General features: G+C 45.8%; 1 protein-coding gene across 5 annotated transcripts in view; it reads left to right on the top strand.

Moving 5' to 3' along the window:
* The window catches only part of kalrna (kalirin RhoGEF kinase a), a gene marked incomplete at both ends in the record, with an annotated part of 177,190 nt that overhangs the window by 149,826 nt on the left and 14,734 nt on the right, over window positions 1–12,630 (top strand). Inside the window, 15 exons of one of the 5 annotated variants that reach the window (XM_083921415.1) lie at window positions 658–737; window positions 2,309–2,455; window positions 2,801–2,896; window positions 4,380–4,498; window positions 4,640–4,706; window positions 5,324–5,427; window positions 5,539–5,608; window positions 5,698–5,784; window positions 6,024–6,116; window positions 7,229–7,279; window positions 7,429–7,506; window positions 7,676–7,861; window positions 8,362–8,533; window positions 8,646–8,866; window positions 11,073–11,356. In XM_083921415.1, the coding sequence (XP_083777541.1) occupies window positions 658–737; window positions 2,309–2,455; window positions 2,801–2,896; window positions 4,380–4,498; window positions 4,640–4,706; window positions 5,324–5,427; window positions 5,539–5,608; window positions 5,698–5,784; window positions 6,024–6,116; window positions 7,229–7,279; window positions 7,429–7,506; window positions 7,676–7,861; window positions 8,362–8,533; window positions 8,646–8,866; window positions 11,073–11,356 (1,855 nt within the window). Of the gene's footprint in view, window positions 1–651; window positions 738–2,308; window positions 2,468–2,800; window positions 2,897–4,379; window positions 4,499–4,639; window positions 4,707–5,323; window positions 5,428–5,538; window positions 5,609–5,697; window positions 5,785–6,023; window positions 6,117–7,228; window positions 7,280–7,428; window positions 7,507–7,675; window positions 7,862–8,361; window positions 8,534–8,645; window positions 8,867–11,072; window positions 12,487–12,630 lie in introns of those variants that run through there. The other 4 variants (XM_083921416.1, XM_083921414.1, XM_083921413.1 and 1 more) reach the window with 4 other exon arrangements.

The raw sequence follows: 12,630 nt of genomic DNA, 5'->3' as shown, positions 1-12,630 counted from the left end.
TGTGTAGGGACTCTTCTCATGCTACTGCAGAGGTTTGCTGTTATTTTCAGCAGAATTAGTGGTTAAAAAAGACCTTTGATGCCTTCACCGTTCTGCCCCGAGCTAATCAGCGTTAGCCACGTCTGGCTGTTAGCGACAGCTGTTACACGGAACAAACTGTCTCGATGGCTTATTTGACTTATGTAAGTGTCGAGAAAGACCATGGGATGATTTATGGGAATTACACTTTAAGAGACACTTACACTTCTCAGAAAATATTATCTGAAATGCCTGAGGGGAACACGCTGTTTTGGTTTCATAATCAAACTTTACATTATTTACTCAGTGTGATTAACATCAACTGGAACGAATACCCCAGAATTAACAACTCATCATCATCACAATAGCTTAATATGATTTTAACATGATACGATTCCTCTGAAAGACGATATACGATCATATCGAATCATCGATCTTGAAAAGTTGTATTTGTTTGTGTTGAAACGGTCAAATTCAACCTGTTAAAAACGTCCTTGATAAGTTTGTATCTTGAGATAGTCCTTAAATCCAATGATGCCACAGTTTAATCCACAATATTTACAATTGAAGCATGTTGAAATATGCGTTTGTGTTTTGATTAATGAACTGAGTGGGTGTCTGATCGGTCGACAGGACCAGGAACGGGAAGAGAGGAGAACAGGAAGAGCATTGACCTCGGACAGCCTGACCCTACCCTGCAGGACGACATCATCGACGAGGTAAACGGCGAGATTCAAGAACAGCATAAATGAACTGGGTTTCACAGACCTTTTTATCCAGATGAGATGAAGCGTTTCTTGGTTCTGATCAGTTCTTAGAGGGATGTGTTTTCACTTTGCAGTCTTAGTAAGTTTAAGGAGAGCATTCATTACAGGTAAAGATATATATACACTCACCAACAACACGCTTTCCTAATTTATCTGACAAGAAAATATAAATAAACCAAACTGTAACATCCTAAATGTTATGGAGTAGCTGACTGGTTGTGAAAAAGATCTTTCTTTCTAGTGTTTTGATGCAAATTTAAGAAGTTAATGGGTCTTTTAGTAACATTTTTAACACCAGTCGTTGCATTTCTGATGCCGGTGTTTGTGATGTTTGGAGACACAGCAGGAAAACAATAACCTGACTCCGCCAGATGGATTGATTCGCATGATTCACATTTGCTCAGCGTATCTATCTGGGAACTCTGGTTTGGAGATCTTTTGGGAAGGGGCGAAAATCCTGGTTGCTGATTGGATAAACCATCTGTCTATCACCAACATACGGGCCAAATCAACCAATCAGATCAACGAAGTGTATGACGTGCTAACAGCGTCGAGGCAAAGCTCAGAAAGGAAACAACATGTGGGTAAAGGATATTTGCCGTTTGTGAGACGCAAATTTATCAAAGGCCCAATTTCAGGAGCCCGGTCCATATTCAACAGAAGGAGCGTTTTGCTCGATAGCTGCGCTCATCTCATCCGTGGAGCCGCCATGTTGTTTACACTGAACAGTCGCTTCTCGTTGCGTCACCCTTAAATCCACCTCTAAACCAACCAAATTTTCTCCGCCGCACTTTACGAGACTGATCTGAGAGTAAAATACAATGGAGCTCAGAGATCAGGATGGCGTCTGGTATGACCGCAGACCCGAGTGACGGCGAGCTCGACTGTGGTGTGTTTCAGAGAGAGAGAAACATTAGCTTCCATGCAAATTCTCCGGCTAGCTGCATTTACATAATGATGTCCCACACAGAACTTCTACAACAGCTGTTCTTTATTATAAGAAGTAAAGTTATTTGAAATATTATGTTTCTAATCCCAGAATTAAACATCAATAATGTCTTCTTGCATTTTAAAACTTCCCATGCTTTGAATGAATGTTTGTTTTGAATGGAGGCGTGGGTGTTATCTGCATTTGCTGCCTTCTGTTTTATCTTTATCTTTTTCAAAAACTGCCGACTCAGTTTCGTCCCAGTTGTTTTGGTCCTGGAGATACTGAACGAGACGGAAAAACCATGTGCACACATCAATAACAACAACACTGAGCAAAGACAAGGGAAACCACACATCGGGGTCATATTGGTACAAAATATGGTCTTCAGTAACACTAAAGAATAAACAAGACATGGTACATACTGCAGTTATTGGAATTGGGTAGGGAAGAGGGTGGAAGGACAGTGAAAAGGAAGGCAAAATAGAAAAAATACAATAACTTTGATGAGGTAAAGGAAAGAGGCGTAACATGATTAAGCATAGCAGGATTTTTCGGTTGTAACTGACTCTGAATTGTCTCTTGTGTCCCTCAGAGGTTCATCAGTAAGGACGGTAACCTCCTCTCTAAGCCCCCGTCTGGGATGCAGAGCGGCGGGGAGGAGGAGCAGGACGAGGAGGCCCACACTCCTCTGCCTCCCCCCATGGAGATCATCAAGGACCCCTCAGCTCAAGACGACAAGGTGAGGCGGCCGGTTTCTCCACATGTCGGTCATTAAAGACACGGAAAATCAACCTTCAGTTAAGTTAGATTAACTTGTTTACTGATGAGAGGTCTGCTTAAAACATCTTTACTTCACATTTATGTCCACTAACATGTATCAAACCTGCAGCAGCTCTTGCTTTTGTATAATTCCTGCTGATTAACAGTTGTTTTTGTGTGGTTTGATGTGTCGAGCTGCTGCTGTCCTCTGCTGACTAACAGCTGTTGCTTTTATATTCTTGCTTTAACTCTTCTCTCACTTCCGCCTTCTCCTCCTTCACTTAACACACCGATGCTTTCCATCCTCCTCCTCTTCCTCTCTCAGTCTTCGTCCTTGCTCACGTCTCTGCAGTCGTCCTCTGAGGTGCCCAGCGCTGCAGAGCTGGTTAGCGCCATAGAAAAACTGGTTAAAACCAAGATGGTGAGTGTGTCTGATCGCGTGCATGTATGGGTCGTGCACATGTACGCTGTAACAAACCGTCATCGTGGGTTCGTGCTCATTTCACCACAACACGTCATGCATGTGTGTTCTAGTCTAGTGATGTGTTGTACCATGTTTGTGTGATTTGCTGCTACTGTATAGTTTGTTTTCTATATTAGCTTGAGTGTGTTTTGTGTTCATATATATGCGTACACACAGTTTGGGGAAATGGGGGATTGCAGAAGAACTGAAAAACCTACAAACTCTCACCTAACTCGTGCAGTTTAATCCAAGTCTTGTTTGTCCAGTTGTATGCTCAGCACTTCCCAAACACACACCTCACTAAAAATGTAGCATTTACAATACTCCCGCATAAACAGGGTCCCGTTTTAGCACATGTTAAGGATGTGTAATGATATATATGTGGCCTAGAATAAAGCCCTGTGGGACTCTCTCACGAGTCGGAGGAAGAAACATTATTTCTACAGGAGTGAAGGCAGTTTCTGTTACATCACAGTGTCTAAACTTTGTGATCTAGTGTGTGAAGTGTCGGCAGGTTTGTCTGAAGCAGCCGGGTCACTCTCCGCTCAAGGATGAGTCGCTCAGCTTTGGTGCTGATGTAGAATTTTAGATTTCCACTCAGGAAGGTGAAAAGCAGCAGTGCCAAAGACCAAGCTCCTGCTGCCCTCTGCTGTCATGAAATATTTTCATTTTCATTTTCACTCACACATGACTGCATAAAATGTGTTCATTCATCTTCAACCGCTTGTCCGGGGGTAGCGGGGGGCTGGAGCCGATCCCAGCTGACATCAGGCGTGAGGCGGGGTCCACCCTGGACAGGACACCAGTCTATCACAGGACACATAGAGACGAACAGAGACAGACAACCATTCACACCTACGGGTGATTTAGAGTCATCAATGAACCGAACACCTGCACGTCTTTGGACTGTGGGAGGAAACCGGAGAACCCGGAGAAAACCCACGCAGACACAGGGACAACATGCAAACTCCACACAGAAGGGCCCGAGGCGGGATGTGAACCTAGAACCTTCTCGCTGTGAGGCGACAATGCTAACCGCCACACCACCGTGTGTATGGTCATGTGTCATGAAAGCCCAAGAAGGCACAGGTTTTTTACGAGACCTTCCCTCAACGTATGAGGAAAAACAAACAAAAATAAAAAATAGTCTGACGGAAAATGAAAACTGCACAGGAAGTGATGACAAATAACAAACACACAACATGAACAGAAAAATTAGCAAATGAGCAGATGACAATCTAAAAACAACAAAAATCTATGAAACACAATGCTCTCATTATTCTGATGTTGCTGGGTTTTCACCTGGAGCTTTCTTTAATCAAACATCTAAAGACATAAAGAGGTGTAAGATGTACTGGAAGAACTGCGCTCTCCCATCACTGTGATAAGTGATTGTGAACAAAAGACTGAATCCACCTCTCATCACTGACTCTCTCCTCAGACTCTGGAACCAGGAGCGTACCCCGGCTTCTCCTCCCTCTCCCCCCCAGAGCAAACCACTCCGGTCCAGCCACGAAACCCTGAACTGGAGCAGCGAGCCAAAGCTATGAGAGGACGGATGTGAGTCCTGTAGTAGTTTCGTCATCACTACTGCTGCTTCTCTTTCTGCCACAACCTTCAGGTCACATTGCGACCAGTAGCAAAAGTTGTGGTTGACAGCGATAATAATCCCCCAGCTGATGCTCTGTTTGTTCTGCACAGGTTCGTCCTGAACGAGCTCATCCAGACGGAGAAGGACTACGTCAAAGACCTGGGCATCGTGGTGGAGGTGAGGATACATACACACACACACACACACACACACACACACACACACACCTGTGATTATCTGTACCAGATCATCAGTCCATAGGTGACTTGGCTGGGAACCGAAGGGTCGCTGGTTCGAGTCGCTGTGTGGACCATGTATGGAGCATGGACTGGTGGCTGGAGAGGTGCCAGTTCATCTCCTGGGCACTGTCGAGTTGCTGTTGAGCAAGGCAGCGAACCCCCAACTGCTCAGGGAACCGTTCACTGGCAGCCCCCTCGCTCTGACATCTCTCCATAATTGCATGTACATAGGTCCTGTTTGTGCATGTGTGTGTATTTCAGGCCTGTGTGTGTGTAACATGAAAAATAGAGTGAAAATTGAATTTCCCCATTGCGGGACAAAGAAAGGGATTCTTCTTCTTCTTCTTTATGGTCATTCTTTAACCCTGCATCCTCTACTAAAAGTTTCCGATGAGGACGCAGAAATCGACTCAGCAAAGCGTCCTGTTTTCTTTCAGACGTCGCTGAGTCGTCTGAAGTAGAGCAGGTCGCTCGAAACGTCCCCTTTTAGCGGTATTAAATATGTTTCATGGTTTGGTCATCTCCTCAACACGCTGACCTTTTGTGACCCCGCAGGGCTTCATGAAGAGGATCGAGGAGAAGGGCGTCCCCAACGACATGAAAGGAAAAGATAAAATCGTCTTCGGGAACATCCACCAGATCTGCGACTGGCACCGAGAGTAAGTTCAGCATCGCGGCCCCAAAGTATAAGGAGTCTGTTTAACTGTGTGTGTGTGCGTATGCGTGTGTGTGTGTGATAACGACTAACATCTCTCTTCTGTCTGCCGCAGCTTCTTCGTAGGAGAGCTGGAGAAATGTCTGGACGACCACGAACACCTTGCTGAGCTCTTCATCAAACACGTGAGTGGAGAACTTGAAGATGAGGATGACGTTTTAAAATGTATCGACGATTCTCTGTGTGAAAAACATCGTGTGTGTGTGTGTTACAGGAGAGAAGACTCCACATGTACGTGGTTTATTGTCAGAATAAACCAAAGTCAGAGTTCATCGTAGCAGAATATGACACATATTTTGATGTGAGTAGTGTTTTTTTTTTCAAAATAAAAGCTTGAAATTGAAATGTATCGTCCCTCCAGATTCTGATTTCTCTAATTATATTATTTTATTTCATTATTGGAAGATTTTAAAAGTGTTTATTTGCTTTCATCTTTAACAAAACTATTAAGAGAAGCATGAATGTGGACAAATGGATGCATGAATGTGGACAAATGGATGAAAAAGAAGCGTTCTGATGCTACTGGTGTTTGTCTTGCAGGGGATCCAGCAGGACATCCAGTCCCGGTTGGGCATCAGTGACTTCCTCATCAAACCAATCCAGAGAATCACCAAATACCAGCTGCTGCTGAAGGTACAAACCTGCTGCTGCACGCAACCTTCCAAAATAATCAATTAGTCAAGGAACGCGGATTACATCTTTCTGCAGCCGGGAGGCGAGTTCATGTGTTTCAAGCTGGAAGATGTAATTCTTTGTAAACGTGTCACAGGACTCTGTTACTTGCCACCACAACAAGAGGAAGCACACACACACATTCTGGTCTCTCTCTGTTTGAAACACACACTCTCTCCGGGGTTAAGGTTCAGAACCAGGGGTGCAGATGCAATGTTAGGATCGGGGGGGGGGGGGGGGGGGGGGGGGGGGCACAAAAGTGACTTTTACCGCGCAGGGAATCATTTACTCTCCGTACCTTCCTTGTTAATGTCTTCGTTAAAAGGCTACAGCTTGTACCGCTGCTTACTGAACTGTTATATTACTAAATGACCATTTTAAGGGTCTCTGGCATGTAATGTCTACTCACCTCCAGTTCTTCTCACCAGCTTCCTTTCCTCCCGGTGTATGGGACTGCTTTATGCATGATTAGTTGATGTGAATGAATGTCAAAATAGGAAGCCATTTGTTTTAAAGCCTGCTGATCATCAGCGTCCGTGTTTATTTGTGTTGTAGTGGAGGAGAGCAGCGATGGAACGGGGAGTCAGAAATAAATTAGTCATTATTAACATTATTGGTTCCAGCATTTCAAATATTCCTTTTTAGATGTGATTCTAAAAGGTCCATTTGTTCAGTTTTGAATAATTTAGGGTAATTTATAAATTGGGGGGAGGGGGTGGGGGGTGTCTTTTAAATGTTTAAAGACATAATTACATCATGCACTCTGGCGTTATCTGGCCGCACTTTGCTGCTAAAAGTTAAACTTCCATTTTAAAGACATTGCACGGCAGCTCACTTGCCTGCTGCACTTCACTGGTTCTTTGTATTTGTCCATGTTTTACAAAGAGTTTAACCTGAGTCAGGCCGTACAACAATGTTAGCAATCAAATGACATGCTATAAATATATCTAACTCAGCTGTTATCGGGTGTTTTGGGCATTGGAAGCAAGCAAAGAGGTCGTCTTTATTTACCTGACACAGGCTTTTCTGTGTGACATGCATGGTGTTGAAGTTGTGGTTGTGTCTCTCCTCAGGACTTCCTGAAGTACAGCTCCAAGGCAGGCATGGACTGCGAACAAATTGAGGTAAAACCAACTTCATTCAGGGTGAAATTAATTATCACAGTTTATACGACACAGCCTTAGGCAGCCTGTCGTCCAGTCTAAGACGGGTACACGCACCTTAAATGGAAACACACCCAACTTTTAAATCTCTCTGTCTCTCTCTCTCACAGAAAGCCGTAGGTTTGATGTCTCAGGTCCCCAAACTGTGTAATGACATGATGAACTTGGGTCGGCTGCAGGGATACGAGGTACGTTCACTTCCTCTTCTGCTCATTACACACAAGAAATCGACGTGTGTGTGTCTGTGTGTGTGTGTGTGACCTGTTGATTGAGAGAAACTGATGATAATTAGAAGAAAAAAACCTGAGCAGTGAGCATTGAATTGATTGTGGTGACCGATCCGTGTTTCCTCTGCAGGGTAAACTGACCAGTCAGGGCAAACTGCTGCAGCAGGAGACCTTCTTTGTAACGGAGCAGGACACCGGCGTCCTGTCGCGCTCCAAAGAGCGACGGGTTTTCCTCTTCGAGCAGATCGTCATCTTTAGCGAGCTGCTCAGGAAAGGCTCGTCCACGCCGGGATACCAGTTCAAGAAGAGCATCAAGGTACTCGGAAGACGCGGGCGGTGGTGATCTGTAGTTGTCATTGTAAAAAGGGAAACCAGGAGACCGACAGGACGGATTCAGTTCGCTCATTAACAACGCAACAAGATGTTGAAAGAAGAAATTATATTAACCGTGTGCAAGCAAACAATAAACCAATTAAGATCCATTTCTCCTAAAGAGTTGGACGGCTAAAAAGTAAACTGACTGGGTCTTAAATACTAAATAAACCTTTTTGAGTAAGTAAACATGTACATGTACGGGTCCTGCATTACAATATCTTTTGATCCTGCTGCCATTTTGTGTCGATTTTGGGTTTTTTCCAGAGAAAATCCAGTAATTTTGTCCGCTTGAGCACCCCCCCACACACACACACACACACACACACACACGCCCCAAAGATCTAAAAATACCACCCCAAAAACTACGAGGCAATGTCATATTCTACGCCCCCCACTCTCCGACATGTAAACACAGCAGTAACCACCTTGCCCCCCCTGCAGGTATCCTACCTGGGTCTGGAGGACAGCGCGGATAACGATCCCTGCAAGTTCGTCTTGTCGTGTCGGGGCTCGTCTGAGCGTTTCACCCTGCAGGCCGCCAACGTCGACATCAAGCAGATCTGGATCCGACACATCCAGGACGTCCTGGACGCTCAGAGCAACTTCCTAATTGGTGAGAAACGCACGCATTCACGCATTCACTGATACACACACACACACCTACAATACATGAAAGTGACGCCAAGAAAGAGGAATATAAACGCTCCGTCTGCGTGCGACTGTAGCTCTCCAGGACCCTATTGAGTACCAGAAGGACAAGGGCGGAGCAGGCAGCAGCGCCTCACTGACCAGAAACCGCTCGTCCTCGGGGAACCGGCCCGCCATGTCATCTCACAGCCGCCCGTCCTCGGCGGTCGGCTGCGTCGGGGACAAGGAGACGGAGCGAGGGAGGACCCAGATGAAAGTGTCCACCTCCAACGGGGGTTCGACGTGTTTCGACCCCAGGGTGAGTTCCTGCCGACAGCCACATCTTAGTTTGTGATGTTTCATAATTGAGTTTTCAAGGTCTGGTTGTGTGTGCAGTTCCTGCTCGTTCTGCACTCAACTTTAGACATCAACCACACACGATGAAGCACACTCTTCCCCTTCATCAGAATCAGAAATACTTTAATATTCCCAGGGGGAAATTACCGTATTTTCCGCACTATAAGGCGCACCACATTATAAGGCGCACCTTCAATGAATGGCTTATTTGAAACTTTTTTCATATATAAGGCGCACCACATTATAAGGCGCAGTCGAGGCTGGGGTTACGTTCTGCATCCATTAGATGGAGCTGCGCTAAAGGGAACGTCAACAAAACAGTCAGGGGAGGTCGTCTTGTTGTTTCCTTCACTTCGGCACCATTGACTGGTTCATGTTAAACTCTCTGGCTGCTGCTCTATTCCCGTGTTCTACTGCGTGACTAATGGCCTTGAGTGTAAACTCTGCGTCGTAAGCGTGTCTCTTAACAGGAGCCATTTTGGGCTCTTTACACAAACACACACATGGAAATGAAACGTCACGCTTCACGCAGTCGTATATCTCAACATGCACCGCGCGTTACTTCTTCTACGGGGGAAAATAGAGTCGGTGGCTGCTCACCGTAGTTGCGAGACCTGTTGTGGCTCAATATTGGTCCATATATAAGGAGCACTGGATTAGAAGGCGCACTGTCGGCTTTTGAGACATTTGAAGGTTTTTAGGTGCAACTTATAGTGCGGAAAATACGGTACTCAAATTCATGCTGGCTGGGAGTCCGTTTCCCTGAGAGCCAAGGTCAAAATGTGGGCTACCGCAGGCGTAGCAGCACACTGTGCGGGTTTATATTTACACGGACCGAGCTGTTCTCTCTCTGGCCTACTTTGACTGAAAACATTTAGCTCGTCTGCAGGAGGCCGGACGGCTCTCTTGGTTTACAGCCTGCACAGCTCTACGTCAGAGCAGCTCGACCCTCATCAAGGGAGAAATGTTCCTGGAACACGAGGAGCTCTTGAAGTCTGCAGCTTACTATAGAAACTAAAATGGAGCAAGGACGGCGGACAACGTTCCTTAGGGCTTTACAGGGCTTTAAAAGGGGCGTCCCTTAAGGTGCAGATAGTTTGGTTTGGGGAAAAGAAGTGTCAGCAGAACATATCTCAATACAAATAAGGTGAAGGGTGTTTCATCCTTCGTGTCAGCTGTTCCTTGTTTCAGTTTTGGCGCTTAACGTAAAAGGACACGTTTACTTTATCTGTGTCATCCTGAGTCCAGTTCAGACCAAAGATTTGCGATGAGACAAAACCGTTCTGGGACGTTGCAGCATTGTGAATAATATGATCAACTGGACCGACTTTTAATCGCAGGACTACTTTGAAAAAGAGAGCATGCTAACGCTCTGAGTATCCTTATCCTCAAAGCAACTTCAGTCAAAAGCAACTGGACTGGTTATTTGTCTAGGAGGACGTTTCACCTCTCATCCAAGAGGCTTCATCAGTTCATGTACGCATCTGACCAGGACCAGGACCAGGCTGGGACTGGACCAGGACCAGGACCAGGCTGGGACTGGTCCAACTAACTGGTGTGGAGATCCAGGTATTTAACCTCTCACAAGGCCGATGATGTCACTGAAACCCTTTGTGCTCCAAGTGCCAACGACCGTCATTAGAGTGGTTGTTTTGGGTGGGAAGTTGGTTTGGACTCGGTTAGTGCTCTATTGAGTCTTAACGGCAGTCATTGGGGTCACAGGAGGCCATGTGTGAACAGTTGTTCTTTGAGGTTAAATCGTTGAATGAAGGGATGAAAGGGCAGCATTGTAAACTGGAGATAAGTGGTGTCTCAGACCTCCTCCTCTGTTTAGCGATGGTTTCTCTACTTTTACGTAGATGGCTTCTTTTACTCCTCTTAACCAGTCCAGTTGCTTTTGACTGAAATTGTTTTGAGGATAACGTCGACCTGGACGAATGAGAACATTCACAGGCTCTGAGTGTCCTTGTTTTCCCTCCTCCTCCTCGGCCCCGACTTCCCTGTGGTCCTCCTCAGGTTTGGGTCGCGGCCAGCAGGAATGTGGTCCAACCCGCACAGACTCACCTTAACCTTGTCCTCAATTGTCCTCATCCTCTCTTTGTCCGTCATTTCTCTCCTCCTCCTGCGTGTCTTCTCCTCTCTTCGCCATCCTTTCCCCTCCTCCTCAGGACATCGAAGGCGGCTGTAACGGCGTCTCGTCCACCATGCTGGTTTCTCAGGACTACTCCGCGCTCAAAGAGAACGAGATCTGCGTCAGCCAGGGGGAGACGGTCCAGATCCTGGCCACCAATCAGCAGAACATGTACCTCGTTTACCGGCCCGCCAACAGCCTGTCGCCCGCCGCCGAGGGCTGGGTGCCGGGACACATCCTGGGCCCGCTCACAAAGCCCATTAAAGACTCTTCTTCTACTTCCTCCTTCTCGACGGCGGTGGCCGACGCCAACAACATCAAGTAAGTCCGCACCAACCCACCCACCCAGCACTTCTTAACCTGCAGACCGACGCACTTCTGGTTGGGCTCCGAACCAAGCACTCGGATTGGATGAGAGAATCGAGGTGACAAACTGCCCTGTTTTGTTTTTTTGAACCCGCTCCCGTCCCTCACCTCCTAACGCCCCCCTCCCCTAATATACCCACCCTCCCTCCCTCCCTCCCTCCCTCCCTCCCTCCCTCTCCTCCTCTTGGACCTCGAAGGAGACTTTTTTTTGTCCCGTATTTTAACTCCTGACTTTGTCTCGACGCTCCTCGGAGGTAAAAAGGTGCAGAACTCGGCTCTGTGGCAACTACATGAAAGAAGGATTCGCAGCTGAACTAAAACACGCACACACACACACACACACACACACACACACACACACACACACACACACACACACGCACAAACGCTGATTTACCCCACAGAAATAGACTGGATAAAAAGAAATCTTGTAACTTGTAGCTGACTCTGGAAACCAGAGGGAGAGAAAACCATTGACACTCATGTGGAGCTAAAACCGGACTCTTATTTCAGTTCCTAACACCCTGATTTTTAAACATTTTTTTGTACTTTTGTTTTCTTTTTTCTGTTGTTTTTTTTGGGGGGGGCGGGGAGGACAGAAAAGAAACACTCACCTGGGGCATTCAGGTGGACTCAGCCCCCTTCTTCTCCGCGGTGGAGAAGATTGATTTTGTTGTCTGTGGCAATCGATACACACATTTGTGTTTATTCCTCTTGTTGTTGTTGTTGTTTCTCCTGCCTTGTTAATTATTATTTTATTTCACGGACAAAGTTGGATTTTGTTTCCTCCTCCATGTTGATTTTGTCCCTTATGTCGGCAGTTCACTGTACAAAGTTCATTTTGTTTTTTGTTTTGTTTTTCGACTGAGGCTCTAGAAACATTCCTGTTTAAAAAAAAAAAAATCCCTTTTGCACTATTTAAGATGAGAGAAAAAAATATGAATGAAGTCAGGCTGTGCAATATGTTGCGTTTAATGGCAACGGTCAGCATTGTACTGTTGGTAGTCTAATACTAATGATTTTAAATGTATTTTAAATATGTAAAATAAACCTTTTGGACTTGAGCATGAGTTAGCGAAGCGACATGAAGGTGACGTTGTTTTGTTCCGCGTTAGGCTGAAGATGATTGTAGTTTTTAATATTTGTAAATAAACTACAACAGCAAACGTTAAAACATGAACGCTCTGCCTGCTTCTGTGTGAATATGATTTGTTTCAGACGAGAGAGGG

Source organism: Echiichthys vipera, assembly GCF_963691815.1.
Source record: "Echiichthys vipera genome assembly, chromosome: 10".
Taxonomy (NCBI): domain Eukaryota; kingdom Metazoa; phylum Chordata; class Actinopteri; order Perciformes; family Trachinidae; genus Echiichthys; species Echiichthys vipera.
This window is presented reverse-complemented; position numbering and strand designations above follow the sequence as displayed.